General features: G+C 35.6%; 1 protein-coding gene across 1 annotated transcript; it reads right to left on the reverse strand.

The window, feature by feature from the left end:
- Nucleotides 1–1,143: 1,143 nt before the first annotated feature.
- On the reverse strand, nucleotides 1,144–14,328 carry LOC108271591 (sodium- and chloride-dependent GABA transporter 2). Its single transcript, XM_017479255.3, has 15 exons — nucleotides 14,241–14,328; nucleotides 12,926–13,128; nucleotides 11,242–11,376; nucleotides 10,921–11,061; nucleotides 10,615–10,696; nucleotides 10,324–10,456; nucleotides 10,071–10,205; nucleotides 9,848–9,951; nucleotides 9,627–9,751; nucleotides 7,749–7,861; nucleotides 5,909–6,046; nucleotides 5,625–5,727; nucleotides 5,112–5,212; nucleotides 4,335–4,505; nucleotides 1,144–3,954 (listed from the first exon to the last, which is right to left on the reverse strand). Exons 2-15 carry the CDS (start codon nucleotides 13,119–13,121, stop codon nucleotides 3,820–3,822), a joined length of 1,812 nt encoding a protein of 603 aa, XP_017334744.1. The 5' UTR covers nucleotides 13,122–13,128; nucleotides 14,241–14,328; the 3' UTR covers nucleotides 1,144–3,819.
- Between the last annotated feature and the right edge of the window lie 5,158 nt (nucleotides 14,329–19,486).

Consider the following 19,486-nt stretch of genomic DNA (forward strand, 5'->3'; position numbering starts at 1 on the left):
GATAATTTGTGTACATGTAATATTCCCAGTATTGCATGATGCTCATTGAGTTAATGTAGAGTAAGAACATGCTCAACAATCTGGCAGACATGCCGCATCGTCAGAATACTCTTGTCCACCACACTCCTACCCATAATCCCAACCTGATCCGAACTCCCCACAGCCCCAAAACAATGTAAGTGGTATTTATTTTTAAATGGCTTGTAAATATAATAATGAATAATATTGTGTGCCTTTTGAATTTTCAAGTTCTAATCACTAATGGGGTAGAAAAAAATCACTTCAAACTACTGATATTCAACCATCAGCAGTCTGTAACCCCCTTGTCTTAGTCTTTGCAACACATTTCTCAGTTGGCCAGTGGAGTGGCACAGCCTGACAAAAGAATTGATTATTTTACGCATCTGTAGTGTTTTGTCAATTCATATATAAAGAAGATTCAGTTATTTTTGTACTTCTACACTGCACTGGAAGTGCAGCTACAAAATGTAATATTGAACTACCATTCCAGCAGTGCAATGAAATCCTTCATTTCCAAAAATTGAAGACTTGAAGCCTTTCCAAACATACAGTGTGCCAGGAAAATATTTTAAACTCTTGAATGTTATAAACTTTTTCTATATTTAAAAATATTATTGTAAATATCTTATCACTTATCATTCAAGCAGTATTACTGAGAACATGTATGCTCTCACACAAAATTATCAAAGCCAAGATATATTTTGTTGTGTTTCAGGTTTATTGTTTTGTTTTGTTCTTTGTTTTTTACATAAAAAAAAAAAAAATCATAAAATATGTCAGGGGTATTCAAAGCCCAAACATTAATATTTGCTAAAGTTTTGCCCTTTGCTATAATCACAACTTTTAGTCTTTTGGGATCATATATTATTAATATAAAATATAAATATACAGTAAAATACATTTTAAGACCCATTGAATTTATGGGGGTTGTAGAATATGAGCATCTAATTAAAATGGTATTTGGACTCAGTTATTGAATGCAATTTCTTAAAATTATAAAAGGTACGTAATCCACCCAAATTATGCAACAACAGAGAACTGTTCAAGGAACTGCAGTATTGTAAACATCCAACATTTTATTATTTTTTTATTTGAACATATGTTTACATGTTAATGTTCAAACATTGCACAGATTTTACACTTCACATTTATGTATTAAAGGCAAATCTTTCTTAAAAATAAACTTTGTGAAACTTACAATAATATAATTTGTCCATTAGATGGAACTATTTCCCCTGACAGAAGTGAAATTATTGCACTGCACTAGGTATAATACTTGGTTCTGCTAGATAATTGGCATGCCAGCTGGTTAACTTAGTAGCAAGCTGATATGACCTAGTTCAAATAATGACATAGTAAAGTAAAATAGATCAGACAACTCAGCAAACACACAACTGTACTTATTGTACTATGGCTGAAAAATCCACTCCTCACTTTCTGCTGTAAGTGCCTACTTACACAAAGTCAACAAGGGACCATTAAAACAGGAATGAAACACAGTGGCAGGCACAATAAATGACCTGGAAGCTCTGCCGGAAGTTGTTATTAATTATTTAAGTTTAAAGATAAACTCATAAAGGAATGATTGTATACAGTTTGTAAGAAATATAGTAGTGCATTTCAGATAATATGTAGCAAATAAGTGGGTTCATGACATACAATGATGTTTTTTGTATATGTCCATTTTTGAGGAACAATATATCTCCATTTTCATGTGCAAACATGCAGTATTTGTAAACCTGAGAGGTCTTGAAACAAGCTTTTAGAAATAGGTTTATAGGAAAATAGGCTGGATTTCCAGTGCCAACATGACTGTGGACCATGTTTATTTACAACAAATGTATACATTTTCATAAAAATTAGGAGTGAAAAACAAACAAACATACAAATCTAAAACAGCTCAGCTTGTGCAACAATACCATCCAAGTCCCACCAAGGTCATACAATCATTGTTTAACTTAGCAATCCTAATTACTAAACAAATAGATTAATTATGGTTCTCACAAAGTTTTTATTTGAATAATAATTGTTATGCAATGTCAGTTTTGGGTAACATACCGTGCTGTGACTTGATTTTTTTCTGTTTTTGTGTATATCTTGTACTAAATTGTTTCAGAAAGTAAAACAAAATCTAAGATAAAACAAAGGCAACCTGAGTAAACACAAAATACACTTTTTAAATGATAATGTTAGTTATTAAAGCAAAAAAGTTATCCAGTACCAACTGGGCCTGTGTGACAATGTATTTGCCCCTGTAGTTACTAATTCCCCAAATCTATGAAACTGCATTCATAATCGGTTTTACTGGACTAGATGCAACCAGGCCTGATTACAGCAAACCCTGTTCAGTAACACACTATGCCAAAGTTGAAAGAAATTCCAGAAATAATGAGGAAGAAGGTAATTGAAATACATCAGTCTGGGAAGGGTTACAGAGCTATCTCAAAGGCTCTGGGACTCCAAAGGAGCATAGTGAGGTATATCCAAACTGAAAAACTCAGCACAGTAGTGAACCTTCCCAGAAGTGGCCGACCTTCCAAAATTCCTCCAAGAGCACAACAATGACTCATCCAGCAATTCACAAAAGAGCCAAGGACAACATTGATGGAACTACAGGCCTCTCTTGCATCAATAAAGGTCACTGTTCATGACTCCACTATCAGAAAGACACTGGGCAACAATGGCATTCATGGAAGAGTGATGAGGCGAAAACCACTGCTAACCCAGAAGAACATTAAGGCTCATCTGAATTTTTCCAAAACACACCTTGATGATCCTCAAACCTTTTGGGAGAATGTTCTGTGGATTGATGAGTTGAAAGTAGAACTGTTTGGAAGACAGGGGTCCTGTCATCTGGCATAAACCAAACACAGAATTCCACAAAAAGATCATCATACCTATGGTCAAGCATGGTGGTGGAAGTGTGATGGTGTGGGGATGCTTTGCTGCTTCAGTGCCTCGGCAACTTGCAATAATTGGGAGAAACATGAATCCTGCTCTCTGCCAGAAAATCCTAAAGGATAATATTCGGTCTTCAGTTCAAAACTCAAACGCAACTGGTTTAAAGTTCAAAAAGTTTTGGAGTTGCCTAGTCAAGGTCCTGACTTGAGCCAATTGAGATGCTGTGGCATGGCCTTAAACACTCAGTGCATGCTCAAAAATCTAAAGCAAATCTGCAAAGAAGAGTGGGCCAAAATTTCACCACAGTGCCTTGAAAGGTGGAGCTACAGTTATCAGAATTGTTTGGTTACAGTTATTGCTGCTAAAGGTGGCACAACCAGATTTTAGGTTTGAATAGGCAATTAGTTTTTCACATGGGTGATAGGTGTTGGGTAACTTCTCTTTTTTTTTTTTTCAATTTTCATTTTAAAAATACCTGTATTGTGTGTTTACCCAGGTTGCCTTTGTTTTGTGTTGTATTTTGTTTGAAGAGCTAAAACTATTTAGTATGAGGTATACACAAAAACAGAAGATATCAGGGAAATACTTTTTCACAACACAGTATATTTCTACTCTTCGGTTCACATAGATTATTTATACCAATATATTAGTTAAATAGTCTACAAGAGAAACAGTTTGAATATAAGTACATAAATAAATGCTCAACTATGGAATGAATAATGGTTATGATCATGGCAATAATGATAATGATAATAGCCATGATCTCTTATAGGCAGCCTGTGCAAGTGTGTGTGTGTGTGTGTGTGTGTGTGTGTGTGTGTGTGTGTGTGTGTGTGTGTGTGTGTGTGTGTGTGTGTGTGTGTGCGTGTGTGTGTGTATTTTTATAATGCAGATAGGTCATACATTTACTGGAGAGTGTTGACGCAAAGTCTGAAGATCTGTAAAGGTCTCAAAAGTGCAAAAGGTGAGAACACCTTTGGGTGATTTAGGATTAGGCAGATCTTCAGCAGGAGTACACAGGGTTTTCATTCTCTGGAAATATATACGTTTTTCATTCATTAGTTTTAAAAGCATAAAACTATCATATACCAATATATATATATATATATATATATATATATATATATATATATATATATATATATATATATATATATATATATATATACGCATTAGTAAAATGAAAATTCTGAAAATCATGAAATCTTAAATCATGATTGAAAATCATGAATAGCCAGACAGCTTGTTGAAAGTCTTTTTTTAAAGACAATGAATAAAAGATAGCAACAAAATAAATACCTAACATTTAATATTAAGTTATATGTAATAATTATCCTTCAGTAACAATGTAGCCCATTTTTTCCCAAAAATAAAATTGCTCACTCTTTGTTTCTACTGTTATGGAGATTTACCTGACTTATTGAGCCAGGGGTCTTGCAAAATGCATATACCATCCATAAAGGGACCAACATGGTAGAGGAGAGTGTGAAGAATCCCCCGAGAGCGTAACCCCACCAGGGGTACTCATATAGGTTATTCAACTTCAGAGGAGTGTATTTAACCAAGGAGAAGACAAATGTCCCCTGCAGGAAAAGATAAAGAGATGTCACAGGAGGGGTAAGTGATGAGTGATAAGGAAGGAAGAGGATAAGGAAGATAGATATGGGGTTTAAACAGGCAGACTTTAGACTTTGTCTCATATAACCAAGTTTCAAGGTTCTACAGTAGGTGAAACTCTCATCTGTCTTCTCCAGAAAGACAGGCACTGGTGACAGGTGTCACAAACAGACTTAGTAAGACATATTGAGTAAGAGATGGCTGAGTCAATGCACAGCAAGATGACTATGCATTAATTTCATACATTACATGATATATATATATATTGATATATATATATATATATATATATATATATATATATATATATATATATATATATATATATATATATATATACATATATATATATATATATACATATATATATATATATATATATATATATATATATATATATATATATATACATATATACATGTATTATTTTATTTTTTTACAGTGTTCTGATTTATTCTACTATTCCATAGACTAAACCCTTATGCAATGTTAAAATGTATCAACATTTACAACACCTTCAGAGATGTTTGTATAACTGTATACTTGTATAACTGTATGTCTGTATAACTTACTATGCAAATAACAGGGGTCACATATTTCCAGCAGAACTTCATATGGGGCCAAGGACGAAAACCAATCATGTCTTCAATGTTGTCATACAGACGGTCTGCACCTAGAAGAAACATATTCCTTTAAATAAGCAGATGACTGATCATTGTTTTTAATTATTACTGTGTTATTTTGAGATCATGTAGACAAGGGCACCAAAGCTGCATGAAATGCCACTATTAATGTGTTTCCTATAGTTTACATCTGGGGTGTCCAAACAACTAAACTGGCCATCATTTTCATGTTATTCTCCTCTTCTTCCTCCTTTAAAATCTTATATTTGTGTATAGTTATCAGTTATAAAAGCATTGTCAAAGCACCAAAGCTTGTCAAATAATTATAGTGAATAGCATTAGTACACATTATTGTATTTACTACCCCTAAGTACTACTAAGCATATATGCCCTTGATTGAAAAACATTTTTGGACATTTCTGGTTTTTATCAATCCCAATAAGATATAACAAATGTCTCTACCATAAACCCATCCAACACAGATGGACTGAAGAATGGCAAAGGCCAGCAAAGTCATTCCACTGCAAGCATAATAATCAAATAACAAGAAGACATACAGTCCGCCCTTTAAGAAGAGAAAGAAGATAAACAGAGTGAGAGAGAGAGAATAAGCAAAAGGTTATACAGGCATTCACTGAACACTAGCATCACATGTTCAATATGATGAACAAGAAAAATCTATTTTCATCTGATAAATCATCAATTGAAATTGAAAATGAAAAATCAATTTTCATCTGAGTTCTCACCTCTGTTACCATCATCAGACCAACAAGGAAGCTGACTATACAGATTAGGAGAAGTAGGATTTTACGTCGGTGTCCATTTTGGAAGAACAAGGGGTACATATCTGAGATTGCTGTTACCATGGCTTCATGATATACAAACTGCCCAAAAATAAAGTGTTATTTATTAGTAATTTGCATCAAAACTACAATGGATTCAAAAAGTATTCAGACCCATTTAATTGTTGCACTCTTTATTGTGTTGTGGATTAGATTTTTGAATGGATAAAATTGGCATTGTTACCCAGTGATCTACATTTATTTGCCCATAATGATGAAGTGAAAACATATTTTTAGAGATTTTTGAAAATTAATTAAAAATAAAAAACGGAAATCTCTTATTCACAAAAATTTTCAGACCCTTTCCTGTGGCACTCCAAACTGTGTTCAGGTGTATCCTGTTTGCTTTAATTATCTGCAGCACCTGCTGCAATTTGAATTGATTGGACATAGTTTGAAAAGGCACACACCGTGGTCTGTAAAGGCCCAAATTTTTCACTGCACTATCAGAACAAAAACTAAGCCATGAGGTCCAAGGAACTGTCTGTGAATCTCCGCACTCAAATTTGTCAAGTGTAGATCAGGGCAAGGATATAAACCAATTTCTAAGACTTTGAGTGTTCCCAGGACCACAGTGGCTTGGCACAACCTTGAACTATCCTAGAGTTAGCTGCCCAGGCATCCAGGAAAGAAGGGACTTGGTCAGGGAGGTAAGAAAGAATCCAACACACTCTGAAAGAGCTCCAAAAGTCTTATGCAAAGAACCTGTTGGCCATACCTGTTGGACGAACAACCATCTCTGCACCACTCCATAAATCAGGCCTTCATGGTAGAGAGGCAAGACAGAAGCCACTGTTGTGTAAAAGGTATATGACAGCATAAAGGCTCTGGCAACATGTGGGAAAAGATTCTCTGGTCTGATCAAATGAAAATTTAGCACTTTGGGCAGAACACAACAGGAACTGCACATCACCTAGCTAATATCATCCCTACAGGGAAACATGGTGGTGGCAACAGCACGCTGAGGGGGTGCTTCTCAGTGGCAGGGACAGGTACAAGGGATGGATGAATACAATCAAATACAGGAAATCCTCCTCCAGAAAACCTTTACAGAAAACATCCTCCAGAGTGTACACAAACTCAGACTTGGGGAACAGTTCACCTTTCAACATGACAATAAGCACACAGCCAAAACACTAGATTTGCTTTGGGGCAAGTCTCTGAATGTCCTTGAGTCGCCCAGGCAAAGCCCAGATTTAAACCCTATCAAACAGCTGTGGAGAGACCTGAAGATGGCTGTTCACAGATGCTTTCCAGCCAAAGTGATGGAGCTTGAGAGGATATGCCATGAACAAATGGGATAAACTGTCAAATTCCAGGTATTCAAAGCTTGTAGAGACATATAGAGACATACAAGTATGTCGAGACATACATGTAGAGACATACAAGACCAAGAGGTCTCATAGCTTTAATTGCTGCCAAAAGGTATCTACCAAGTATTGAATAAAGAGTCTGAATACTTTTGTGAATAAGAAATTTCAGTTTTTGATTTTTAATGAATTTTTAAAAATGTCAGTTTTACTGTATTGAATAAAAATCAAATCCGAAGTACAATAAAGTGTGCAACAAGTGTGCAACAAGGGGTCTGAATACTTTCTGAATCCAATGTATATGATCATCAAGCAATACCTCTTTATTATAATATGTGTATTTCAGGGTTATACAAAGTAATTTTTCACACTGATGAAAATAATCAAAAGGAATAAATGAACAATAAACTGTAGCTTAGCCAAAGCACACTTACCTCACTATCTAGTCCAAGGAAAAGGATCATAATGAAGAAGAAAACTGCCCATAACTGAGGGAAAGGCATTAAGGCCACTGCACGTGGGTAAGCAATAAATGCCAGGCCAGGGCCTAGAGAAATGTAGACTGATGGGTATACAAAGATCTAAAACAATTTGCACCTTTATCATATATAGTCATGTGAAAAAGTACACCCCATTGAAATTGTTGGGTATATTTTTTACATTTGGACAAGCAAACATTTAATCCTTTTTGAAACAGTCCCTACAAATAAAGGTGATACACTCTACCAAATGACAAAAAAAATAAAAATTTTGTAGTAATTTTCAAAATTTCAATTAACATACCTTCAAATCCATAAAATTTGAACCAGGTGTTCAAGATTGGGTGCCAGTGATCAGAATCTACTTAGGGAGTGCAGGTGGAAACCGTCTTATTTAAACCTCTCAAATCTAGTGCCTGGTGTTCCCTTTGCTATCAAAGTTTGTCATCATACCAAGATTTAAAGAGTTATATAAGGCCTTCAGAAAAAAAGGGTGTGTAGTCTAGCATGGGATTTAAAAAGATCTCCAAATTATTTGATGTACATCATTCTACTGTAAAGAAAATCATCTACAAGTGGCACATAATTCAAACGACTGCCAATTTGTCCAGGACTGGCCATCCCAACAAATTAATCCCAAGAGCAATCTCCAAGAACCCCAAAATTTTATCACAGGATCTGCAAGGGAAGCATCCTAAGAAAAAGACAGATAGAATTGTTTGACCACAGTAACAGCAGACACGTTTGGCGCAGACCAAAGACAGCTTTTCAGGAGAAGCACCTCATACCAACTGTGAAGCACGGTGGTGGAAATGTTATGGTTTGGGGTTGCTTTGCTGCCTCAGGGACTGGATAACTTGCATTCATTGATTCAACTATGAATTCTGAATTATATCAAAGAGTGCTTGAAGATAATGTGAGGCCATCTGTCCAAAAGTTGAAGTTGAACAGAAAGTGGACCTTTGAACAGGATAATGATCCTAAGCACACTAGCAAATCCACCAAGGAATGGATCAAAAAGAAGAAATGGAGGGTTATGGAATGGCCTAATCAAAGCCTGGATTTGAATTGTTGTGGAGGGATTTGAAATGTTGTGGAGGGATTTGAAATGTTGTGGAGGGATTTGAAACAGGCAGTACATGCAAGAAAACCCACAAACATCTTGCAACTGAAAGAATATTGCATGGAAGATTGGACAACAATTCCAGCAAGCTGATGTCACAGACTGGTGGACAATTATGCAAAACTCCTACAAGAAGTTATTTCTCCTAAAGGGTAAAATACTAGCTTCTGAGGCCAAGCATGTACTTACGTGTTCCACTGAAGAATATCACATATATTGATATTTCTGTTGAATAATAATAATAATGATTGAAAAAGCTATTTTTCCTTATGGTTTTGTTCAAGTTTATTACTACTGTATAAGTTTATTTATTACTGTTTCAAAGAGGAGCAAATATTTGCTTGTCGAAATATGTAAAATAAATAAATAAATAAAAATAAAAATAATTTTTTTTAAAAATCCAATAGGGTGTATTTACTTTTTCACAGGACTGTGCATTCCAAAAAGTTAGCTGTGCAAAATGATTAATATCCAAGAGTGTTTGGAGATATCACAAACTTAGAATTTTTATATAATTAGTGATCAGCATGTTTTACATGCTCATTTGTCACTTGTCAAAGCAGTGATAACCGTTTATGTCCCTAAAATGGATGTTGTTCTTTTCTTGTAGTCTTGTTTTCAAAGAAAGTAAAAAAAGCATTATCAGCATTTCCTCCCAGTATAACCTTTTTGAAAGGTAAACTGACTCTGCATGAATATTCTTGCCATACCTGACTCTGCCACCATTGAAATGTCCATTCCCTGTTCATCAGCCATGAAGCCCAACACAGAAAAAATAGCAAATCCAGCCACAAAGCTAGTCATACTGTTTAACAAGCACAAGTACATGCAGTCTCTGAAAAAAATACACATACACATACATATACTATACAAACTCAAGTCTAATCAAGCATTAGACAACAATAGGTTTTGAATAGACAAATTTATTTACCTGTAACAGTTGTTGTCATATTTATTATAGCTTCCTAAAGCTGTCAGAGTCCCTGTACAAACTCCATAGGAGTAAAATATCTGGCTACCTGCATCCATCCATACCTGAAAGAAAAGTACCACCTATACAAATGTGCGTGCAATATGCCTTATGCAAAAATAAAAATAAAAATCATCATTTTGCAGTTAGCTTTTTCAGTCATGTCTAAATTAATGTTTGGTACCTGTGGGTCTGTGAGGCGAGAAGGATCTGGGTAGAGATAAAATGTGATTCCGCTAATTGCTCCAGGCAGCGTCAGTCCACGCACCAGGAGCACCATCAACATCAAGTAAGGAAAGGTAGCAGTGAAATAGACCACCTGTGTGACACGACACTCTTAACACAAGCTAGGGACCAATATTCCGGTCATCTCCCATCATTCTATCAATCGTTATCTAGCAGTGGCCAGCACAGACTAGAAAAGTCTGAGCACTAACCTTGCCTGTAGACTTCACACCATTAAACACACAGAAGTAGCAAATGGTCCAGGCCAACAGGAGACACAGAGCCAGCTCCCACCTCACATTACCCATTTCTTCTATGCCACCAGACAAACCCAGAATCCTTTTCCTGTAAGCACAGAAAATAGTTGATCTTGAATGATCTGTGCTTTCTCCTAAATTATGTGAACTATGACACTGACTTTAATAATTAGGCTGATACATGTATAGTAGATTGGCACGTATGTACATGTAGTTCTGTTTCCTGTTCTAATTCCCAAAACTCACTCCCAGAATTCCACAACTGGGGATGTAATTTTGTCTGTAATATTATCAGTCATGTTGTTCTTGCTGAATTCCACGCAGGACTCTGTAAGACAGAAACAAACTTTTTGTAAAGTTATTTGATGCAAGGGAACTGCTATTGAGAATTATAACAAATGATCAGCAACAAAATAATTTACATTCCATTAAACCTTCACTAAGAGATACTTGTGCAAGGCTTGTCATTAGTTTAACTGAAGTGTTAGAAAAGTGCACAGTGTAACTCTAGAAAGCTGTATGGCCAGTTAATGACAATGGCAGCAGTATTACCTGTATTCCAGCTATTCTTGCAGTTAGCCCATGGGAGCTCTGAGCTGAATGAGAAGAACAGGTAGAGAAATGCCCAGGCCAGAATAATGATGTAATAAACTCCAGTGTACAGGATCACAATCTGGCTACCATAGCCCAGTCCTGAGGAAGGAATTAAGTATAATGTATACTTTATACTGTAGTAACTCCCAATTTAATTATCGCATTTTAATGAAAATAAACTAACTAAATAACAAACATCAATATACTGTACATATCTTTGATCATCTTTAACATTTTTGGAATATTGCTTATTGTCAATAGGTTATTTTTTGTGATTACCTTCAAATAGAGGGCAAATTTTCCTCCAGCATGTGATGCCACCCTGGCTAGTGTACTGGCCCAATGATGTTTCCAAGAAGAAGAGAGGTATGCCACAGGAAAATAGGAACAGTATGTATGGCACAAAGAAAGCTCCTTTGAGACAGACAAATAATATTGAATACACAATACCTCAAAGTGACTGCAGCTAATCTACTAACATTAAATTAAATTAGCGCATGTTAAAACAAACTGCATAAAGTGACATATCTGTTATTCTCATGCACACCCTTGCTTTGTTTAAGCATCATACAGATTCTTCGAGAAAGAGGGAAGCGCGTAAACATTTGTACAATTCTGATCACTATGGTCACGACATGTCTTACTACAAAACCAAGTATACCAACTTCACACACCACCTCATGCAGCCCCTGTACTAGGGAAACAGCACCATACACAGTAGGCATGTTTATACACACACACACACACACACACATATATATATATTTATATATATATATATATATATATATATATATATAAGTATGTGCACATCACACCCATATTTGGGTCTTTCCCAAACTCAAAGCAATCAATTGTCTAAAATGTCTTTGTATTCCATAACTTTATGATTTCCCTTCACTGGAACTAAGGAGCCCAAACCTGTTCCAGCATAACAATACCTCTGTGCACAAAGCAAGCTCCATGAAGACATGGTTTGACAATGCTGGTGTAGAATAACTCTAGTGACCTGCACAGAGCCCTGACTTCAACCTCAGTGAGCAATACCGGGATGAACTGGAATGCCGGGTGAGCCACAGGCCTCCTTGACTAACATAAACTTTCCACTTTTATGTCAGAGTATGTGGTTACTGTGCACATAGATCAAGTTAGGAGTTAGAATTTGAGTTTGGATTTGCATTTTCCCCCTTTTTCCACCCTTCACCTCTTACAAAAACAGAGTTGAACCGTGCCCTCTTTATCTCAAAAGGCCATTCATGAGGCAAATGTAGTTCCAATCCAATTTTTTTTTTTTTAAAGATTTAATTAAAAATCAGAGAACCTGTTGGTAATCATTGGTAACCATAATAACAACAAACAAATATAACATTTAAACTATTAAACTACTATTTAAAAAATAGTAAAGCAAAGCATTTATATGGGCCATTCAAATACATTACTGCTATTCAAATGGGCATTTAAGAAAAAGAGGAATAGCTCTGAGAGAAAAGAGATTAGAAATCAGTGCTAAACAGTTAGAGGCAATTTCTGTTTAAACTGTAAAAATAAATTGTTCCTCACTATATTGGTGGAATTTTCTCAACTGAGCTAAATGAACACAATGTGCTGTGGAGAATCGTTTCTGTCAGAGCAGTGCTCATGCTAAATGTTTTATTTGATTTAAACTGTTTTCATCTGCATTTATTTCTGGGATAGACTTAGCTGCTCTGACACTGTGACGCCTGAGTTAAACTGAAAGCTAGCTCAGTAACTTAAGAACTCTGCTTTGTTGTGTACCTTCCTTTTGTAAACAACAAATGTAGTCTTAGAAGTTTCATATTTAAAATATTTGATCTGATGTACTTCATTAAACCAGAATAAAAATTGTAGTCTTATATCCATGTGTTTTTACAGTGCCTGCAAAAAGAACTGTAGTATAAGCAAGCATTAAAGAGGCTGTGGTTTGGTAAGTAAAGAACCTTACCCCCTCCATTTTTGTAACACAGATAAGGAAACCTCCACACATTTCCCAGACCAATGATATGTCCTGCAACAGCCAGAAAAAACTCCACCTTACTGGCCCACTGTTCTCTCTGCTTTGGTTTGCCCTGGGGTCGTGCCGTGGAGCTGGTTACATTCACCAGCTTTAATTTCACTGTGGGCTCAAAGTTTTCCTTCATGATGCAGCTGAGAAAAACAAATGAATTAAAGAAAGAATATATTAAATAATTATTCAATATTATTCTATTAAAAAGAAAAAAAATAAGTACAAGTTCTAAATAGGACAAATCGTTATTCCTTTTATTAACGTATTTCACTAAACTGCTAATATTTCAAAGGAATTCTAAATGCAACTATTATGTCATGACATGTAGTTATAGAATTAATCACATTGTAAATATAGACATGTATTGTAGTTATGTAACCTTGGGATCTTGATGTGAAATGGTATATATGTTTTGGTACATATTTGCTGTGAGTAGATCTGTGATGCATAAAACAATATAATTGTCTTTCACTGATCAAAGGGCACATGTAGTATAATGTTTCATAAATTCATTACGTGTGTTTTCCCCAACAACAACAAAAAAAACACTTATAAACTTTACTGTTACCCTACTAGGATAAATTCAGTTTTTTTCTACTGCTCTCTAGATCATGAAAGGAAGTTCAACTGAACCTACTGAAGCTCAGTTGTCACTGTTTATGAATTTAAATTAGTCATTCAATTAACTAACCTACCAAATTTAGCAAATGCCAAATATCCACTACACTGCAAAATTTAATTCAATACATATACTTGTCTCATGTTGTTGTTGGGTCTATCATAATTGGGATTAATTTTCTCATTAGAAAATTTAATTGAAGAAAAAAAAAGGAAATAAATGAAATACTCTGTACTACTCAGTACACTTTACTCTGCACACCTAACCTCATTCCCACAGCCACACTGGGTCATGACCTCATTTACTTCCTTTGAGAGTCAAATGTAATCCCTTTCCTGACCAGACCCACAAGTTTTGTATATCAGGGATTTCACATTAACAGGTGTCATAAAAACACTATTAATCAATTAAAATATAATATGAGCCATGGATTCACAAATCAGTACATCAGTTTGTTCTGCTGTAAATCATCAAAAGCATAAATCTTCTTCAAACTAATAAACTACAGCATTTATTTTTAACCTATTCATCTGCCAATTTAATTAAACTGGAAATTATAAAAGAAAATTGTATCAGTTCCTTTTCTGCCACTGCAGTTCACTGGCAAATAGCAAAAGTGAAATAAAAGTTTACCTGAGATTCTGAAGGTATCTGTCTTACTGGTCTGTCTCTGTTTATGTCTGTGTCGATTTGAAGCAACACTTCTGAATGATATGTTGAAACTGCAAGAATGAGAGGAATTAAGGTGGAGCCAAGAGCTCTGGTAGTTTTGAGCCACTGATCTGAAACTGGTCAGAAGCCTTTTCAAGGTATGGATCTAAAAAAAAACGTATTGATCTTAACTCTGTAGTTTGAGCTCACTCAATTTCCTGCTGGTAATAACTTGGTAATAACTGGTGAGTTGGATCTTTTTGTGTTGTATTTCAGCCCTCTACAACTGGGGTTATGCGCCCTTTGTGTACACCCTCTCTCTTACTGGCTTTTAAAACTTTTTCCTGAGAGATGCAAGACGTGTCTTATCGGCAGTCCTCTGGAGAGTGAAAAAGGACTGTGTTTCTTTGTGCACCTCTGTTTCCCCTACTTTTCTCTCTTACTCTCATTATGTTTCTCTGTTTTAACTCCATAGACCCACCTCCTTTTCTTACTCAAAAGCCTATTCCTCTATTGAATTAGCCGAAACCTGATATGATCACCACTCCCTCAGCCCCCTTATCAAATGTCCAAAGTAATTGTTGTTAGGAACATAGGACCATTAATCCAGGACCTTTAGAAAGTAGTGAAAAGCAAAAGTTAAAACATGTCATTTTTATGTATATAAAACCAGAATTCGGGTATTGGGACATCATAAAATCCGGGCAGGTAGATGTACTGTAGCAGCATTTATTATTTTGTTCTTTTATAACTGGATCATTCAGTAGGTATGAGGCAGTATTTAAGATTTTACACTATCAGAATGGAACTGCCCAGTCATATGTTAATCTGTCTACCTAGTGTATAAAAAGACAGAAATCTACTGGTGAACAACAGTGGTGGAAAAGGAGCTTTTATTTTTGTTTTCTAATGACTGCTTACTGGTGTTAGTGAGATTTACAGGTGATGGTGTGTAAAAACAGCACTAAATCCTGCCCTCTAGTGATGCTCTGGTATTGTAACATGTTTGAGAATATTAACCGATGTCCACTTTAGTGTAACCCTACCCTTTCACATATTCCAAACAAGAAGTGATTATGGGAACTGGAGCATGGCTTCTTGTGCTTCAGACTACTTTAAAGTGTTCTGTGTGCAAAAAAAAAACAAACAACAACAACAACAAAAAAAACCTGTTCAACAGTTGTATGTGTTTTAGACTATGCTGTAGGTTAAATTGCAGATATGGCAGGTACTATAGTTTAGAATTTAGCCTTGCTCAAATGTCCAAAGTAATTTTCTAATTAGTCTCAAAACAAATTTCTATACTGCAGTCTGTACATTTTTTCTATTTGAAATAATACTGTAATTCATATGATGTTGTGATTTCACATGCATAGGTAAACTACCTTTATAGAATTTGAAACAGGATAAATATTGAGTAATGAAGTGTTCTTTCCATCATCTTTTTGTGTCCCATTGTCAGCATTTAAAACATGCCATGAAAACTTACTAGAAATTGCTATACTAAGTCTGTTAGGTCACCTGATTATAGAGTTGACATATCAAACCTGCTACAAGAAATGTACCTTCTAAAGGACATCTAATTCCTGTCTGAATACACTTGAAAGACAAAGGCCCTGTCAATGGTTCAAGAGATATGAGGCATGATGTACAAACCTGTAGCATCATTGTCAGCCTAACTGGAGTTCCCAGGAGGGGAAAGATGATTTTGAATATTGAAAGCAGATTAATAAATCTTACATGAGTCTGAGTAAGTAGTGCATCATCTTTCTGAATCTGTTGTTTGTCAGTATCCATGGAGCACATATAAAACTGTCAGTGAGGTTTCTGTATGCTAGTTATTGACATACCTATGTGATGGCATGCAGCTTCTGTAATTTTCAAGTCCACTTGTGGAGTGATCGATCTGATTTTTCTGTACAGAAATCGGGGTGTCTGGTAATCACAACCTTCACAATCTTCAGCAGTCTCTTAATCTTATCACAATTGTCTCCCTAGATGTCGATGTCTGAATCCTCTCTTGGGCTGGAAAAGTTTCCACCCCAAAGTGATCTTACAACGCATATACATTGCCACATTATCACACAGATTCTGTTATTTAATTAATAATTATTGTCACATTAGACAAGAGTCAAAGCGAGGTGTGGATCCAACTTAAGTAATATTTTATTTGTGATTCAATAAAGAAAAAGTCAGAATCCAAAGTAACATTCCAGTACAAATTTTTTTTTTTAAATTCCATACACTTGAACAACCCAACATGAACATCCAAAAACAAAAAGTTCACAAAATGTAGTTGCAAATTGGCAATCTTCTTATAGCCTAGGCCATCTTTATGTAGAGCAACAATTCTTTTTTTCAGATCCTCAGAGAGTTCTTTGCCATGAGGTGCCATGTTGAACTTCCAGTGACCAGTATGAGGGAGAGTGAGAGCGACGACACCAAATTTAACACACCTGCTCCCCATTCACACCTGAGACCTTGTAACACTAACAAGTCAAATGACACCGGGGAGGTGTCATTTGGACATTTTCACTTAGGGGTGTACTCACTTTTGTTGCCAGCGGTTTAGACATTAATGGCTGGGTGTTGAGTTATTTTGAGGGGACAGCAAATTTACACTGTTACACAAGCTGTACACTCACTACTTTACATTGTAGCAAAGTGTCATTTCTTCAGTGTTGTCACATGAAAAGATATAATCAAATATTTACAAAAACGTGAGGGGTGTACTCACTTTTGTGAGATACTGTATATATATAGTTGTGGCTTAGCAAGAATTTTTAATAAAGACATAGACAGGGGTTTAAATAACCCAGCTAATAATAATTTTTTTTAAAAACTTAAAGATGAACTGAGATAAGATGAGTGTCGGAAATTAGCTAGTTTTTATTAGATAGTGTTCAAATTTGATTGGTTTTATTGTAGAAGAGATATGAAAGAAGACATATTTTCACTGAAATGTCATAGCATTTAATCATATTACTATTGTGTATAGTAATTGTGTGAGAAGAGAAAAGTATTACAAAGTCAAAAGGAGGAGGAGGAGGAGACAGAAGACACCAACCCCACCACTGACATAGACACCCGAACAGCACATAGTACAAACAGAAATACGATGTAACATAATACATACATCTTTCCATAACCAGCCACAAAATTAATAAGGTACTGATTAGACGTATACGTTTACTTAATCCACTAAAAATGAAAAATGCTAAGCCAGATGTTCAGTAAACAATGCATTAACTCAAAAGAAAAAAAAAAAGGCAAAAATACAACAAAGTAATGGGCAAAAAAATCCATTACAATGAAGCTAAGAATTCTGTGTTGATCATACACATTTAATTAACACTTAAAAAAATAATAATAATTAGCACACTAAAATAAAAATAAAAAATTTACATAAAAAAAATAATAAAACGGACAACGAGCCTATTTTATAAAGCCATCTGCTCACCTTTGTCTTTTATCTTCGGTTCCATTGCTTACCCTCCAGGAGGGTGTCATTTTATTCCAATAGAGTATATAGACCGTGCAGCCTACACAGGAAATCAGTGCTACTAATGCAGAATTTGATCAAACCAGCCCTGCTTACCTTTTCCCTATGGTGGCCAGCAGTCCTCCCCCTGCCTGGGCAGTCCACTCCTTCCCACTCTTCCAGATTATTGCCCCCCTGGCTGGCATGTCAAATATGTCATGGGGAATTTTTCCATCTCCCATTTAAGTTCAAGGATAAGCAAGGAAAGCAAACTACTTAGAATCAGCAAGAACTTTATTATAAAGGTAAATCCATGTAATTCAGTCTCGAGAGCAAATACTGAAGAGTTAAAAACCCCAAGGGCATGACATATTTGCCCCCTCTAAATGGCTAGCTCTGCTTTGTTTTACTCATTCTAATTCTCTTTACCACCACTCGATAAAATAGGTAATAAGAAAACATTAAATGTATTTTCTGATTATTTTCCACACCCTATCTAAGCAGGGATGTAGCATTGCTGTCAAAAGGAGAGTATATTTAATTTGGATTTTGTTCATGAGAATTTATGAGAATGGCAATAATTGTGACACCGGTTTCTTTTGAATAAAAAAATGTTACCTCACTCCTGTTAGGGGTTGCCACAGCAGATCACCTGTTTCCATTATGGAAATCCAGGTTATTATCGGCATATTTGATTTGGCACAGGTTTTCCTGACGCAGTCTGCCAATTTTATCCAAGCTTTCAACAGGCACTGAGCGTGCACTAACTTGTGCCATCCCAATGGCTAGGTTTCGTGCCCCGCGTGGGGCTCAAACCCACAATCCTGAGATTAAGTGTGTACTCACATTAGGCGGCACAGAATGTTAAGTACTAGTGTAAGTATGACCTAAGCATCTTATGCTCCACTGACCTAGCTAGCCGTGCACCTAACAATGTTACCTCACTAAAAAGGTTACACTTCTTTTATACTTTAAGAGTAAATGACTGACAACAAGATGCTAAACAAAGATTTTTCTTTGTGCTTATCTTTATCAAGTGTGCCGATGATTCTAGAGGGCCCTTTAGATAGTCTGCGCTGTCACAGAGAGAAATTTATTTAAACAAGCACTAGCTATTGCACTGTTATGAAACAAGTAACTGTAAGTTGCTAAGAAATCAATTTCATTGAGTAAGTTTTCTGTGTTAAGCACATATGGTAAATAAGGAAGGGTATATAGGCAATAATCTGTCAGTGTTCCCACATTTAGCCTGCAATGGAACATACCTGTCTCAGTGAGCCAGTGATAGATCATCCAAAGAGGAACCAATAGAGTTGAAGAGAGTGTGAAGTACCAGCCAAGAGCATAGCCCCACCAGGGGTATTCAGTTATATTGTTAAACTTCACATGAGTGAATTTGACCCGAGAGAAGACAAATGTACCCTAAAAAAAAGGGATACTTGTAAAATTCCAAAAAGCTTTCACACTTGCACTATTGTACGTACGTAAGTAAAGCTTTATTTATATAGCACCTTTTAAAACAATGTTTACAAAGTGCTTTACAGAAGACATAACTGCTTTGAGGAAAGGCCCCAGTGAACAAATGTGCTTTAAGATACTTTTTATAAGTACATGTCCAGTCTTTTGTTGCCCGCGTCCCAACTTTATTGAGACGTGTTGCAGCCATCAAATTCAAAATTACCTTAATTTTTTCTAAAAATGGTACATTTCCTCAGTTTAAACATTTCATATGTTTTCTATGTTCTAT

The sequence above is a fragment of the Ictalurus punctatus genome, chromosome 11, assembly GCF_001660625.3.
Source record: "Ictalurus punctatus breed USDA103 chromosome 11, Coco_2.0, whole genome shotgun sequence".
NCBI classification, from domain to species: Eukaryota; Metazoa; Chordata; class Actinopteri; order Siluriformes; family Ictaluridae; genus Ictalurus; species Ictalurus punctatus.